At 34.1% G+C, this 18,226-nt stretch overlaps 1 protein-coding gene across 2 annotated transcripts in view; it reads left to right on the top strand.

The window, feature by feature from the left end:
• The window catches only part of LOC306850188 (steroid hormone receptor ERR2-like), an 89,515-nt gene that overhangs the window by 33,157 nt on the left and 38,132 nt on the right, over positions 1-18,226 (top strand). For both annotated transcript variants that reach the window (XM_079385680.1, XM_079385679.1), the window contains exon 3: positions 13,263-13,379. In XM_079385680.1, the coding sequence (XP_079241806.1) occupies positions 13,263-13,379 (117 nt within the window). The remainder of the gene's footprint in view (positions 1-13,262; positions 13,380-18,226) is intronic.

Raw genomic sequence — 18,226 nt, 5'->3', positions numbered from 1 at the left:
CCCAATTTTGTCCGCAAATCAGCAATAAATGTTTATATGTTTTGTTATAAAATACTACATTTGATACTGAAATCTTTCATTTTTTATTGAAAGAAACCCATATAGCAAAAACAAAAATATTATTTTCCCTCTGTATATTTTAGCAGAAAATACATTCACATGTCACATTTGTAGAAAATCTTTGTTGTTTATAACACGTGTGAACACATAACATTTAGCATCTAAGATCTTCAATGAAATGTAGAAATGTTTTTTTGCCCTTGAAATACATTTTGAAATATATTTTAGTATATGAAGGTTGAAACTAAATATAATTTTAATTAAGCTTCTCTGTTTACAACGAAAAATTATTTTGGCTAGAAAAATAATATAAAATAAAAATGACATTTACACACAACACTTCTGAAGCTTACAAAAGTGACTTACAAATGTTTGCAAATTATTATTCATATTACAAATATTAAATTCATGGAATTCTTAGGTTCATGTCATTGTTCATTCATAATAAATAACTGCTCTTATGAAAGTTCAGTTCCAGATCTGGACTGAAAGAGGATTTGTAAATTGTTTAAAATCTGATGCAGTTGAAGCTGACGATCATTGATATTGTTCACATCAGTCTTTCCAAACAACAACAAAAAAAATGGATGTGCCAGGCTAACTACAATATGTTCCAAGAACACTGTGCTAACATTCCTGTTAAGTTATGAAAATCGACAGCTTTTTTAGTTTTTTTCTTGGCAATACAAACATTAACAAACAATTTTATATTTTTTCAAACGTTACAAAAGTTACCTTTGCATGTTGTCTAAACCATCTGAAACTTATTTTAAAAAAAAAAGAAGCTTTTGAAAAACATTCCATGAACAATGCATAAATAGCATTTTTGTGCTGACTTTTTGAGAACATCATTAAAGACCAGATAACCTAACAAAGGTTCTATTAATATTACTGGAAGAACATTTGTTCATAACTTTGAGAGAACCTTGCCACAACATTCTGAGAGCATTCCCTGTTAGCTGTGTGTGCATTTTTATTTAATGATTTTATAGTTTGCTTTCACAAAACGTGTTCAGTCACCAGAAATCACTGTCTTTCAGTTTTGCTCTAAACTCATAATCATCTTTATTTTGATTCTCCAAGCTGGTCAATCTATGTCCATCAGTCAGAGGCGGTCTAAATGAACATCTCTGATCACATGATGGTTCCTGACCACCGTGACCCACCCCGAACACCCGAGCCCGATCTGCTGCCCATTTTCAACACAGGTGTAAACGTGTATGAAAGCTCCATATCTTTCCTCTACGAAGTAATCGCGGCTGACAGTAAGCCTGTAAAAGTCAGGTTAGATTTTGATGAGGAAGACCTTCCATTTTACTGTAATTTACTTACTTGACCCGAGTCTCTTCCCAAACCATGGCCTGGCACCAGTCCTGAAAAACCATCAAAGAAATTAAAGCAGATAAATGTTGGGAAAAAAAAAAACCTCGTCTTCTCGAATCCCAAGACTTTTTATTTTAAGAGTATAACTTTTATAGGATTTCTGAGTAGATCCATTCTGAGCGGACTGAAGCGATTGCACGCTCGTCCTCCATATTGCATCATTTCTAAGTGTTGCATCTTGTTTGCAAATAAAATCTTTATATGATATGAGCTAGAAATATTTGCGATAGTAAATTTGAACTATTTACTACATCTGAATTAAATTTGTCTTTTGTTTACATTTAATGTTTACTCTGCACAAACGTACCATGGTATTTTTGTGCTGTTCATTTACACATGATCCAGTGTTTCCACTTAAAATTATGGTTTACCGTTTGAAAATTAAAAAAAAAGATTTCTATAAATAGTAGCATTGTAATTTATTTATATAGTTTAGTTTACAGTTATACTTTAAAATAAAATAAAGTTTTTTTTTTTAAAATACAAAATAAATATTTTTTGTTTATTTAACAGTAGAATATCACAATAGTAATAATAATAACATTATTTTATATTATTTAGTACTATAGTGTTTATAGTTTTTAATATTTTATAAGTATTGTTATTATTTTTATTAGTATTTTAAATCATATTGATATATAAACACAACATTTTGTTGCATTTTTAATCACAATCACAATTATTAGAAAGATCGCAACTAGATTTCCCCAAATCACGCAGTCATAAATATTACTAAATAATTTACAGTTTAAATAAAATTAATATTAATACTTTAAATAAAAATTATATTATATTATTATTTTCTTAAGTACAAAATTAATATACTTTTTAGTTTTATTTTTACATATTATAATAGTCATTTTGTTTAATATTTAATAATAATAATACAAATAATAATTATTTTATTAACATTTTATATATATATAAAAAAACTCGCAATTAGAATTTTTCAAAAATTCAAAAAAGCCCTAACCAAAGTATCCAAAACTAGTGAGCAGTCTTGTTTGATTAACATGTCAGTCGCTGTTGGCACAAGGTCTAGTCCTCAGTGTAATTTATCCTGGTCTCTTCCTGTCTGACGCGTTTTGAGGCCAGAATAAGCTGCGATGCAGACCAGGCCTTATGCTGATAGTCAGAAGTGTGTTTATGTGAGACTAGCAGCGTATCTGAGAGGGAATAGGAGCCATCCATCTCCTGATGGAGCGGCGGGTCAGAGTGCCAATCAGACGGCCGAGATACGCTAACCAACACTGCAATTCAAGACGCATCCTGCCCTAATGATCCCACAGGGACACATCCCAGAATAGGAAGTCTCAGCCTTTCCTTCTCCAGAAAATATGATAGGATGAAGGAGCAACGAGTCGCTGCACATTCTAGTTGTGGGAAAACCATGAATCAAAAGCATCTGTTATCTGGAAACGCTCAGGAAATGTGTTTGATTAGCCCTGTTTAGTTGATTGTGACAACAAATGGGAAAACAGGAAGAGGAGCAATCAGACTTTATCACATTCATTTTCACACCTTTATTTACCCCAAACCCAAAGAGATCTGCTACATGTGCATACTGATTTGTATAACCCAGATAAAAGGGGGGATTTCTAATTATTTAATACATCTTGGGACCCTCCACTTCATCTGTGCAATAATGTTAACATAATTGCATAAGTTGGGAATGGGGGATGGAAGCGTTTGTGGAAGATTTCAGAGCAGAAGAACACTAATGGAGAAGCTTCATCTGCAACAGCTATATATGAGGTTTACTGACCTGTTCATTACAGTTTTTTCAGCTGCTTCCACACAAAATCTTTCCTTGTCACACAGTTTCTGAAAGCTGTCACTCAAACAGCAGAAGCACACACCAAATCTGCAAAACCAGACACTAATTCTCAGCCTTTGACTCAGTTTTCATAAAACATTTCATAAAACATTTTTTGCAAAACACAACACGCAATTCTCTTTGTAGCACACACAAATCTAACTGTAATTAATATTAGGGCAAAGGTGTTTGTAAATGTTTGCTTTTGTGATATTTTGAACGCAGTGCTTCATTTTGCAAGAGATGTGAGGCATTTAGCATTTTGTGTGCAGTTCTTGGATTTGTGTGGAAGGTTTTGAAAAAAAAAAAGAGGCAAAGTTTTGAAAATGTGTGTAAGCAGATGGAAAAAACTGTACCAGCTGCATGTTATGCACCAATCCAGTGTAATATGTAAATTACTAAATAATTAATTATATAAATCCTGAGAAAGCTTTAAAAAAGGTTTACAGTATAGGTAAGCTACTTGAAAGCTGTCAAAAAACGTGGTTCAACCATATATATGCTGGGTTTTTTTAAGAAGTAGTAAAACACTGCATGTTACTGGACATTGAAGCTACTTAATATAAAACGTGTTAATGAAAAGAAATATAATTTGTATTGGGGCATAAAAGACAATTAACATTCAGTAATACTATCGACCAGTGTTGGGGAAAGTTGCTTTTAAAAGTAATGCACTACAGTATTGTAGTTACTTAGTTACTTTTTATGGAAAGTAATGCATTGTGTTACTTTTGCTTTACTTCCTGTCAGCTGGGCTGGGCTTGCTTATTTGTTTAAAAAAAAAAAAAAAAAACAACAACTATAATATATATATATATATATATATATATATATATATATATATATATATATATATGAGCAATTCCAGCGTTATGGACGTGACATTCGCAGTCAAACCCTGAAATATAAATTCTCATAAATTTTATTCTTTACCAATATATTGAACCATCTCTTTATATTTTTCTAAACCCCTTAAAATATAGTCCAGATATCAGAAAAGTATCAGTCTATAAACCTGTTTTATATTTTAAATGAGGGAAATACACATGCGTTACGGACGTGACAAAAAAAGACATGAGTTTCTGGGAGACAACATATTTTGTAGACTTTCTGCGAATTAGAATAATGCACAAACCAGAAGCAACAATATCTGCAGAATGGAGAAGGGTTGGCATTTATAAAACCGAAAAAAATATCAGTTTTGTTTAAGTTTTCGTTTTTGTGTGTCAGAGGAAAAATCAATGTTACGGACGTGACATCTCTCCGTTACGGACGTGACCGTTCTGAAAGCAGAATTTATCCGACTATGGAAACGCGTATAAAATGCTTTAAAAACTTTAACGGAAACTTCTAGAGGGTGTTTAGTAGGGCTGCCCCCCACTAAGGATTTTTCTAGTTAACTAGTTGTTCGTTCAAGCCATTATTTAACTAATCGCACATTTATATTAAGTCAATAGACCTATAATCCATATTCCACTCAAGCACACACGTACAGTTTTCCACAAAGCACAAGCAAAAGTAGATTAAATGAATGATTATTAATGTATAGAAAAATTAGACATTTTAATTATTTATCAATAAACTAATGCTTTCTTGTCGGCTGCAAGAAGAAATTCCCAGTGCTGACTCTCGTCTCCACAGTAGCCTACTGGACGTGCCTTTAAAGAGAACTGTAACCTTCATACAGATTATATTATCAGGGAGTATTTCATTTAATTTTTAATTGATTCGTTTAACAGTATACATTTCAAGCTATAGCTATGTTTCTCTTGTAGCCTATTTGAGAGAGTTTTGGTTCTTTTTTGAGACGCGCTCCAGTTCAGTGACAGACAGCAAAAAGCATATCCTGTTTGTTTTCATTATTTTACAAAATCAGTTTTTTTTTTTGTCATTATGAATTTACATAAATAAAACTGATTTTAGAACTGATTTTAGTTTGTTTCATTGAAAAAAGTGCAAGTGATCTCACGGGCGCCTGCCTCCCTGTCATGCATGCGCATTGATATTCCGCACAAACACTTAAATATGGGCCAAAAATGCAGCACATTTATACAGGTTAACGCTAGAGTTTGGAATCACATTAAAATAAATCTTCACCAATCTAGATCCGAGACAGATGCAGTTCTAACCTGAAAATTGAAGGCTATTTGACATTTTAAAATGATCTAACAGACCAACGCAGCTCCAATTCGTTGATCAGTTGTTGATCAAGATTAAAAGGATGCCGCTGAGAAAAAAATGTTTTAATGACTTGCTTATGCATTAAATAACTAAGATAAACTACAGGTTAATTAAAATATGCTGAATATATAATAGACCCGCCTGCTGTACAAATATTTATGAAATAGACTGCGAATAAAACTGCAGATTCACGTTTTGCATCTGCATAAAGTGAATTAATTTAATATGCAATGATACGAAATTGAACCAAACAAGATATGTAATGAAAAAAAATATTTAGACAGAAAAAAAAATAAATAATAAAAAAAAGATAGGCCTAACCGCACGCAGCATGCTCAGAGAGCACACACAATCTTGCACTACACATGAATGCAGCGCAGATAGCAAACGAGTTATTTGAAACACATAAAAGGTTTAAATAAGATAATATTGACAATGAACAAAAAAAATAATAATAATAGTTTCGGCTATACAGTCCGCCTGTGCATATTTATATGCAAATGCTTAGGCTATCTTCGCTAAGTTCTCGCAGAGAATGCAAATTCTAAAATGTTATTAAAATGGATTTCTTTGTAAAATGTTATACGGTAAGCCTGAAACTAGTCACAGCAGTATAGCTTTATTAGTCGTCAGCAACGAGGTAAACTTTCACGCCGGTATGCTTTAATATGAAGCATCCGTAGACTACAATAGATTTACAATGCACAAACCAGAAGCAACAATATCTGCCGAATGGAGAAGGGTTGGTCATTCAAAAAGCATAAAATATCAATTTTATTTTAATTTTCGTTTTTGTGTTCAAGCACACGCATAAAGTTTGCCACAAAGCACAGGCGATAGCCTAATGATTATGAAAAAAATGAGACATTTTGATTATTTAATAATATACTCGAATTGGAGTCGCATTTGCGTCTGAAAACTACTGCGTGCGACTATGAACAAATATTTAGGAGCACCAGTGCGACTGACCCGATCAGCATGTTTGTGTTTGTGCTGAGGGAGCTTTAAAGGTTTCTAACGTAGGCCTACTCACAACCTGTTTTTGCAGCGTTGAGTAATGTATCACAGACGCATCCTCTCATTATAACAGAACAAGTGTAGACGGAGTGTAAATAAGAGATTCATTGTGCAGTGTAAGGAGCTTCGGTGATTATAACGGAGTTTTGTGAGATCACGATGAACTAAGATGAGGGACAGCTTTTAATGATTTTTAAGGGAGTTTGCAAATGTGATATTGATTTAATACAACAGTTCATTAAACAAGAAGTTCATATTAAATGACTTATATTGTCTGACTACAACACTATTGCCTTATTTTGCTCCATTTCATCAACGAAAATAGTTTCAAACAAAGTCTCAGCCAAGCCGCAGCGCATCTCCATTCAAACACAGCGGTGTTTCATTTATGAATAAACTGCGTTTTTAAACGAATCTAGTGAGTCAATGATTCAATTAACCGTTCATAAAGACAGTCACGTACTTCCTTCCTGAATGAATCAGCCGTTCGAACGAATCAATTAAATGAATGATTCAGTGATAAAATCAGTGACATACCGCCACCTACTGGTGGTTTTAGTTTAATTTTTAAAGTATCTTTTCTATTATTTAAATCATTGCATATTTCTTCATTCAAAATTGTATATTTAAAACATTAACCTCAACGTGAACTTATGAATTTAATTGCACTTATGCAACCTCTGAGCCTCATTAAACATCTGAAAATACACCTACTTAAAGGTGTCACTTGTGTATTCTTCTGTGCCACCTCTGTAGTACAAATGTATTCCTTAAATACTGATTTCATTTGATTGGCATCTTATTCTACTTGATTTTATTCTGTTGTTTTAATTAGAAATGATAAAAAGCTTATAAATATATTTTTTTGAATTTGACATAAAAGATGACATACTTTTAATAAAGTTAGAAAAATGCCATTACAAAGGTAAAAACTAAATTCCCTGTAAATCACTTTAAGGAGTCAAATATTACCTCGTAATGGGAAGGTTCATTTTTGATCAGAATTTTTGATTATTGATTTGAAGGTGCTGTTATATTTTTGACCATGCTCCTAAATATTTTAAATTAGGAGCACAAGCGCTCCTAAAAACAAAAGCAAGCGTAGAGCCCTGAGATATATTTCTCATGTATGTGAGGAGTCCCAATTTTAAGTTTTCTTTTTTTATTATTATTAAGTTGTTTCATTATATTTTAAATTAGGAGCACAAGCGCTCCTAAAAACAAAAGCAAGCGTAGAGCCCTGAGATATATTTCTCATGTATGTGAGGAGCCCCAATTTTAAGTTTTCTTTTTTTATTATTATTAAGTTGTTTCATTATCAGGAAAAAATGCAAGTGATCCGCGCGAGCACCTCCCTGTCATGCATGCGCATTCTTTTCCGCACACACACTTGCATATGAATAATAGTCTGGACTCTAGAGCATAGCCTCATAAACTTGTTTTAATAAATCGCTTATGCATTAAATAAAGATACAAAACAGGTTGTTAAATATGCTGAATATATTGTTCAAATATTTATAAAATGTGAAACTGTAGCTAATCTTATTCGCAGTCTAGCATTTTGCATCTGCATAACATAGTGAATTGTTTTTAACATGCAATGATACAAAATAAAACCAAACAAGATTTGTAATGAAGAAAAAAAATGTAGACAAATAAGAATGATGTAGCCCACATCTCTTGAGCGTCGCAGTCAGCATGCACAAAACCTTGCTCTCTGCATGAATGCAACGCAGATAGCAACACAAGTTTGTTTGAAACAAATAAAAAGTTTAAATAAGATAATAATATTAACAATGAACATTATATGACATTTAAAATAGTTTTGGCGATTTTTCCTTCAGTCCGCCTGTGCATTTCTGACCCAAACAGCAAAGCAGTCTAAATCTCCGCAATGTTCTTGTTAAATATGCAATTTCTGAAATATTACAATGAATTAATTTCTAAAAAGTTATTATATGCAGGGCTCGCAAAATGTCTAAATCCCTGATAGCCCTTCGGGCAGGTACTCTTCAGACTCTTCCAAATAAAATAAAGACCATAAATGTCAATCAAAAACATTTTCAATACACAAATATCAACGAATATCAAGGAAAGAGTTTTATTTTACTATTTACAAGGTATTTGCAGAATTCTTAAAAATCTATTTAAGGAAATTTGAAAAATTATTTCTTATACCATTTAACGTATTTAAAACTGTCTAAGGCCTTAAAAACTCTTCAGTTTAGTTGTATCACATTTAAGGACCCGTGGGAACAATGTTCTTCTCATTTATTTTTCTTTATGAGTTATGAAGCAGCACCACAGTTTCAACATTGATAATAAATCAGTATATTATTATGATTTCTGAAGATCATGTGACTCTGAAGACTGGAGTAGAAATTGCAATAATATTTCACTATATCACTGTTTTTTCTGTATTTTTTAAATGAATACAGCCTTGATGAGCAAGAGACTCAAAGTCAAAAACCTGATAAATAATTTACCTTGTTTTTGAGTCTATAATATAGGCCTAACATATATCAAAACAAACTATTTAAACTGATAGAATAGAATAGAATAGAATAGAATAGAATAGAATAGAATAGAATAGAATAGAAACTGAAGCAAAACTTTAGCTGAGATCTGTAAGTTAAATATAAAAACGTGAACATATGAATTCTTCTATATCTGTCTAAACATGGTTATGAAGTACAGTTTGTACAATACTCTTGTGTGTGACTGAACATGTTTCAGAGTTTTGATCATCCTCTGGTATTTCCAGCACTTAATAAAGCCGCTCTTCTTTAATACATGAGGACGTTTGTCTCTCGTGTTGAGCGCACCGCAACCATTGAAGTATTCAGTTTCTACAGCGACTCATTTGGTGCATATCATTCTCTTTCTATGAAACCGGCTCTAACTCTGTCGTGACATCAGCTCTATAGCGGTTTGCCCGAGCATTGCTATTCCTTCCCTTTTACTGCGGCATTCAATCAAATGGCTTCCCAACTCATTTTTGTGTGCGCGAGGCACAATATTTCTTCTGCGGTGGATCAAGGGCGTGCAAAGATGGGTAGTATTTTGATCGTATGTAGTGGGCCGGTCTGGGCCAAAATGCCAGGGCCGATTTTTTTGTCTCAGTCCAGCCCTGGGTCCACCCCTCATATGTGGTGGATAAACATAGCGATTTCCTTCAAATTTCTATTAAAGCATGTTAATGCAGTAAAATACAGACCTAAACACACAACTTAAACAGGGTTTTGTTCTTTTGCTAAAAACTTAATTCTTTCATGGTAAGGTTGACATTTGCATGGAATTACACCATCGTCTCACGTAGACGGAAGGATGCCGACGACGAGTGCTGTCAATCGATTAAAAAAAAACCCAACTAATTAATCGCACATTTTTCTGAAATTAATCGCGATTAATCCCACCTAACATTAAAGTTTTTAAATATACTTTTATATTGCAATAATTTCACATTCAATCTTCAAATTGTATTTTTTTTTTATGTTTGTTTAATGGCATCTTTTTTTATGACTGAAGGCCAGTATCACTGATACCAATACTGATTTCCCTATAAAATCCCCCCCAATATTTAATTATTGACTATAGACATTCAACATTACAGTATAATTAAGAGCTATCAATTTGAAAATTTATTAGACTTTAAAAACATAACTTCTAATTTAAGTGAACTTAAAACAATCTTCACATAAACCCATTATAATAAATTTCATATTTACCTGTGCCCTTCAGCAGTTATCAAACACTAAATTCTAAATGAATTCTTAAAGCTAGTTCTTAAAGTTATTTTTTCCTCTTTTTTTCTTTGTCCTTTGATTAATAGACATCACAGCAGCTGGTTATTAGGTTATTTTGGCTGTTATTTCTTTAAGAGCTGTCGCTGCTGAACATGACGCGGATGCATCATAGAGCTGACGAGTTGAATCGAATGAGTGAGAAAGTGCTGGGTTGCTCCAGGACAGTTTTGAAAACCATTTCATAGACATGTTCTTAAATGTGACTCATATAAAATATATTACATGCACACACAGATTTAAGGCAGCACTAATCGCCTTTTTGGTAACTTCATGATTTAACTGACCACGTCATTGCATGCACATAGTTTATTTCGCGCTTTGATATGAAAGGATACAGGCTACAACGCGCGCTGGCGCCTATGTGCGAAGATCAGGCGCTACGAGCACAATACAGTTTGACTCGCGCCTGCCACTGAAGTGAAGTTAGAGCGTGCGTCTGAAACGCCTCAGGTTTGATGTGTTCGTAAAGACGTTCTGCGTCTGAATAAATGCACTTCTTGTCAAGAGAAAAAGTGACAGAAGCAGCAGTTGTGAGCGGGGTGGCCAACCCTGTGTTAACTGTGTTAAATATTTTCAACGCATTAAACTGAAAAAATTAATCGCCTGCATTAACACGCAAATTTTGACACCACTAATATATATATGAAGTGCATTTAAAATACTTTAATGCACAGCAAGCCATTGATTGAAAATCGACGTTGGCAAGTAAATGTAACAGTGTCAGTTGCAGTTAGTGGGTAAAACTTTTCCGAAATATAAAAATGCAATGTAGTGAGAACAACAGCCCGTTTTTAAAGAGATTTGTTGTTTCTGACGTAAGCGAATAAAATTATCTTTTCCGAAGACGAGCTCATTATTAGCTGTTCTGTCATAAGCGACGAGAGCGAATCAAATAATAGGATACAAACGGGCTGATAAGGTCAGAGCAGTGTGATGGCCCGCTTGTCCCTAGACATGGTTCTAATAACTTTTACCTGAGATTGAGAAGTTATTGCTGCTTCATTTCGGAAGATTAACTTTTCCCTTCTTTATTCTTCATAACTCAAGAATGTGGCGACACATACCTGGGGTTATGCCGCCTGAACGGTGCAGTGAACTAGGCTATGTTCAGCTGAACACATACACAGAGCCACTTCAGACAGCGCAGCAGTGGTGCTTCAACGGACGAAAACACACACAATTATGTCAAAATACACAGTTTTGGCCAGTTACCTCGTAAACATGGTCTTAAATGAGTTATAAAGTCTTAAATGACCATAAAGAGTTTGGAGAAAATAGGATATGTGTCAGATACACGTCATGTGCATCAGGTTTTAAAGCGATAGCGCTGCTTTTAAAGTAAAACCTGCTGACGTCTTGTTATTGATGGTTTTTTTTATCGATTGACAGAAAGCACTAATGTTAACCTTAGATTTAAATTTAATTTCTAATTTTATAGCTCCCCCAGAAAGAGATCAAGATAGCCCCAACCCCTTGGCCCCCTTTAAATGTTCAAGTATGTGTGAAACAGGCGTAACACGATGGCCTGCTCCGTTTGCCCAAAACATGCAAAGGACAAGAATCTCAATATTTTTTAGGGACAAAAAAAGAAAAGATAATAAAAGATTAAAAAAAAGTTTTTTTCTTGTTAGTAAAGTAAAGAACAAATTAAAAACATTGTAAATATGTTTAGTCGTAATTAGTAGTAATGACTGCCTGTTTTTGCAAAAAGAGTTTCATGGGCGGTAAAAAAATCTTTTGGCTGGTAAATTGGCAGGTGTGGCAAAAAGTTAGTTTTAGGCCCTTTATATATATATGTCAGCCACACTGCTGAGATATCGGCAATCAAAAAAAATCATGTTTTGTGTTATATAGTGTTTATATAATTTGATAATAAGCGCCATAATTAGCACAAAATCGGTGAGACATTTTTAGTGAACAATTTTAATTAGAGTGACACTGAACATCTACATTTACACTAAATACACCCTAGTAACATAGATATTTAGATATGAATAAGAAGACCTGAAATACATTAATCTTTGACAGAACCAACCCATTTAGCTCTGTCACGTCACACCAAAACAACACTATTTACCAACTATATAAAAGTTCCACACTTATCAACACAGAGATACCGCTCTAGAGATGTTCTCTGGTAAATCCCGACCGTGGTCCGAGTATTATTTTCCTCAGCCGTACAGTATATGTCAGAGAGCATATTGTTTTTATTCAGCACAACGTCTTCAGTGATCAAGACAGGGCTGAATAAATTGAGCGAGCGCCGTCCGCATAGACATTCAAACCACACGCTCGCACGAGAACAAGAGCGCTGTCTACCGACTGTCATTCTGCATTTAGCCGTCGCTCCTGCCATTATCCATACATGTCCTAATTGAAATGCCTCGCTGCAGTTAAATGTACATGGACACAAGCAGAATGGCCGAGTATATCAAGCACTTTGCCTATTGTTACTCGCACAATGCCACTCAAACGTCTCTTTTATTGTGCAGGTATCAAGCGCTCAGCTTGAATAATGTATCAGTAGCTGGTTATTCTTTATGTAAATAGCAAGCGAGCAGCAGAACCGGCCTCAGTTTGGGTCGTGTATTATGTAAAGCGGGCCGAGCGCCGTGCACAAATGCGCGCTGAATTTGTGAATGTAATTTCACGAGGTGCGATTCGAATGGAAGCACTGAAAGCGCGCAGGGATCTTTTGTTTTGAATCCTGTCTCATCTGTTTTGTTGGCTCATGTTTCTTCATCTTTCCAGCACACGCTGTCCCTGTTCTGTAGTGTCTCCCGGCCACAGGCAATTTATCAAATTGAGTAAAAGATGATTTTATAAATAAAGTGATTTATAGAGCGTTCTTTTGATCGCTTTGATGGATGCGGTGGCGCGCTGTAAAACTCTCCTGCATTAGCTTGTTTTCGTGGGTTATTTTTGGACGGGGAGATGGGAGCGATGTCCTGTGAGTGGAAAGCGCCTCACTTTTCTCTTTTCTTTTTGTCTCTCACCAGGTAACATCGAGTACAGCTGTCCGGCCACCAATGAGTGTGAAATCACGAAAAGAAGACGCAAGTCCTGTCAGGCGTGCCGCTTCATGAAGTGCTTGAAAGTGGGCATGCTGAAGGAAGGTGAGGAGGCACTGACTGACAGTGTTGGGGAAAGTTACTTTTAAAAGTAATGCATTTCAATATTGCGTTACTCCCTAAAAAAGTAACTAATTACATTACCAAGTTACTTTTTATGGAAAGTAATGCATTGCGTTACTTTTGCATTACTTTTTCTTTTCTGGGCTAGGCTTGTTAGTTTGTTTTTAACCCTTAAATGCATGAATGTATCACCAGTCATTATATATTTGGGTCTTTAGCAACCCGGACCTATATATCCAGCACGGATGGATCTCTAACTTCTAGAATAGCAAAAAATCTCTCTTGATATTTTAAGAACAATTACAGAAGAATAAAATAAACCATATTTCGTTACCTGTTGAAACTTGGAAGGGTTCAATTTGAGTGGATGATTTTACCATTGCTGTCATCATCAGAACGCACTTCCACAGTACATAAACATCTGGCTTATATTCGTGATCTCTAACATATTCTCAAAACTATCATTTTCATTTACTTCAAAATCAATATTTTGATCACTGGCAGCTTATTCACCTCATCCACCATCAAATGACAGTGACATTTATATTTCATTGCGTACAGTAATTGCCCTGCAGTAAAGCCATTCAAACAGTTCAATTTTTGCTGCTGATATTCTCTTGTTTTATGCCTGTGGTAATAATGAGTGAAACATCACGTCATCATTGTGTATCAAACAGTGCCACCTCGAGGAATAAAGATGCATTGCACATATTGAGTTAGCAGATATATAAATATAGTTGCGCAGGAAAAATATACTCACACATTTACATACCTCGGGCCTCTAGCTACCCTATACACATTTTTACAAAAAAATTAATCAGAAAACAGGCATATATTTTATAATTTTTTTCTTGTTATTGTTTATAATGAATAGATTGAAGAATACTAAGAAAGTTGATGTCTTTAAAAAAATGTCTTACTTACCAGGGAGAGGGTAGTGAATGATGTCCCGGGTCACTAAAGACCCAACGTATGCATTTAAGGGTTAATATAAAAAGTTCTATTTTTGGCCAATATATAAGCCCTGTCACACCAAAAATGAAATGAATTAAAAAAAAAAAAAAAACTTTATTCAGCATTGAAAAACAAATGTTATGTTTATCCAGATGGTTGAATTGGATCATCAAAAGTCAGAAGCAAAGACATTGGTTAAAAACATGGGATTAAATGCATAAAGACTATTTTTGTTATTTAACACATTTAATTATTGCAGGTTTGTATAATATTCTGAGTTTGCATTTGACTGTTTTTATTGATTTTGAGGAACACTGAATGTGTTTTAGTGCAGGTGAGATGAGTAAATACATGTTGATATTTAGTCTGGAAATACAGTAAGATCATGATGATATTTAGTCTAGAACTACAGTAAGATCATGATGATATTTAGTCTAGAACTACAGTAAGATCATGATGATATTTAGTCTAGAACTACAGTAAGATCATGATGATATTTAGTCTAGAACTACAGTAAGATCATGTTGATATTTAGTCTAGAACTACAGTAAGATCATGATGATATTTAGTCTAGAACTACAGTAAGATCATGTTGATATTTAGTCTAGAACTACAGTAAGATCATGTTGATATTTAGTCTAGAACTACAGTAAGATCATGATGATATTTAGTCTAGAACTACAGTAAGATCATGATGATATTTAGTCTAGAACTACAGTAAGATCATGTTGATATTTAGTCTAGAACTACAGTAAGATCATGTAGATATTTAGTCTAGAACTACAGTAAGATCATGTAGATATTTAGTCTAGAACTACAGTAAGATCATGTAGATATTTAGTCTAGAACTACAGTAAGATCATGATGATATTTAGTCTAGAACTACAGTAAGATCATGTTGATATTTAGTCTAGAACTACAGTAAGATCATGTAGATATTTAGTCTAGAACTACAGTAAGATCATGTTGATATTTAGTCTAGAACTACAGTAAGATCATGTAGATATTTAGTCTAGAACTACAGTAAGATCATGTTGATATTTAGTCTAGAACTACAGTAAGATCATGTTGATATTTAGTCTAGAACTACAGTAAGATCATGTTGATATTTAGTCTAGAACTACAGTAAGATCATGTTCACACACAACACTGTGCACTTACTCCTGATTTCTCTCAACATGGCAACACCAGAGCTGTCACTTAATACATCAGAAACACAGGAACTGGCATTACTTATTTTAAAAAGTAGCTCAGATATTTTCTTGTAAATTAAAAAGTAAGGAGTTACTTTACTTTATTACCATCAACACCGCTGACTGATGGGCTATGGATGTTTTTAAAAGCAGACAGATACCTAGGTTGCACGGGAAGAGTGAAGAAATGCGTTGCTCGGTACATGATTTTGAAAGGAGATTCTAAACCTTTTTATCAACTTTTGCTCTAGGGTTGTTATTGTTAATTAAAATATGGAGCATGAAATGAAATTAACTTTAACTGAAATAAAAAAATTACTAAAATGTTATCTTATTTTAAAAAAGAAGAGAAAAAAATATAAATACAACTAATTCAAACTATTTCTAAAAACTATAATAGTATAGTTTCCTCTTAGATCTGGATATTTGGTCAGTTTATTCAACTTTGTACGAGGTAAGATCACTTAGGGTTATGCCCAGTCAAGGGTTAGGTTCAATTTTGTTTTAGATTCAGGCCTAAACTGTATTTATGCTACAATCTGATTGATTTCTTGAACTTCTTGAATTCACAGATTCTAAAAGAGACTGATCATATAGTCGTTCATAGGAAAATAAGATTGTGTTTTATACTGAGGAGAAACACCTCTTATCTTATGTTGTTGACGTCAAAGATTGTATGTCAGAAATTCATATTTTGTCATCAAATCAGACAGATGAACATGGACATGTTTTGTGACACCCTCATCCTCAAAAACCATCAACAAGTGTTATTTTAGTGTTATTTTATTATTTATATAACTTATAACTTTAATTATTTTCAGTAATTTTATTCCAAGGCATTTCGTAAATAATTTGTTTACCTTTTTTAAGTTTAAGTTTTTCTTCTAATATTTATAGATTATTTTATTTGGTGAAAACAGTTTTTAATAGTTGTAGTTTTAATTCTAGTTTTGGTTAACAGTAACAACACCGCCATGAACAAATCTATTCAACATCAAAGAAAATGATGCAAAAATACGAAGATGATGCACATAGTTTTTGTTGAACTAATCGCCTGTACCTGCTGTTCATTATAAATCGCGTTTTCAAACATGCCAGTGTTTGAGGTTGAGCTTGCGTATCATTCTCCTTCACATGTGTGAAGTATGTTTCGCTGTTCACCTCAGCAGTCTTTCATTAGGTCACATTTTACTTTGTAATGTCATTTGTTGGCCTTTAAATCAGTCACACGGTCTGTACTGTCTCCATCAAACACAAGTCAGCGATCAGAGCCGAGCACAGCGCCAGATGAAGCCAGCGCTTGCCAGAGACACACAAGCCATGTTAGACTCGTAAATGTTGTTGGCCGGCGCTCCGGTGGACCCGTGTCAGAGTGCTGGACCTAAGGGACTGTTGGCACGAGTCGCGCTCACATGCAGTAAATAATTGCGCCTGTTGGGCAGAGAGACAGAAATATGCTGAATAGGTCGATCCGTGCGTCTGACTAATAGAAGTGTAACAGTATTCCGACTGGAAAGGCTTCTGTCCCAGAGCACACACTCTCTTCCCGACGTATTGATCCGCTAAATGTTTTCCGAACATCTCAGCTCTCTTCCTGCGGATGCTTTTTTAAAGTCCTGCCATGTGGGAAATCTGTGACAATTAAATACGCTCACAGACATTTCATTCTCTCTTACTTTCTGCTTTTTTTCATGTCTCACTGTATTATTCATGTTCATGCAGTGAATGTTTTTTTTTTTTATGCAGGAGTAACATAAGAGCATGTGCGTTCTGGCTAGATTTGAAGCAGGTCTGTAATGTAATGTGTGTAGTTCACCCACAATCCATCTGTGAAAGCTCTTCCGTCTATATGGAGCTGAATGAAGTAACGGAATCTCTCCACTGCACGAGACACAGAGAATGAATCGCATTACTCACTGATGAAAAATTAATGCAAATATATTATCTGGAGGAATAAGAGCCCAGAAAATAGGGAGGGATTGTCAGAAACGAATCACCTGTGTCGAGGCAAAAAATGAAGCTTAAACAGTAAGATGGAGGAGCAGACGGCATCATTGACATCAGTGCATATGTCTGCACTTCAACAGCTTTGAGATGCTCGGAGTGAACAATACTATAAAATTTTGTTTTTTAATATTTCTGAAATAAGTGTCCTCTGCTCACCAAGGCTGCATCTATTTGATAAAAAATACAGTAAAAATGGCTAATTATTAGGATTTAATACACCTGTTTTCTATGTGAATATGTGTTAAACTGTAATGTGTTTCTGTGATCTGCAGCTGTATTTCCAGCATCATTACTCCAGTCTTCAGTGTCACATGATCTTCAGAAATCATAATAATATACTGATTTACTGCTCAACAAACATCTCTGATTATTATCAATGTTGAACACAGTTATGCTGCACAATATTGTTACGGAAACTGATTGTATTTGGTGAATAGACAGTTATTCTGAAAAATATAATATTTAAAAAAAAAATATTCTGAAATTAAACTTTTGTGTATTTTTAGTAAAAAAAAAAAGTGAATCTCTCTCTCTCTCTCTCTCTCTCTCTCTCTCTCTCTCTATATATATATATATATATATATATCTGTATATGTATGTATGGTTTATATTAATTTTTAGTTTAAGTTTTAGTTTATTACACTAAGTTGTATTAGATTGTTTTTTTACATTTGT

Source organism: Barbus barbus (genome assembly GCF_936440315.1).
Source record: "Barbus barbus genome assembly, chromosome: 30".
Classification (NCBI taxonomy): Eukaryota; Metazoa; Chordata; class Actinopteri; order Cypriniformes; family Cyprinidae; genus Barbus; species Barbus barbus.
Note: the sequence above shows the minus strand (reverse complement) of the source record. Positions and strands in the feature narration are given on the sequence as shown.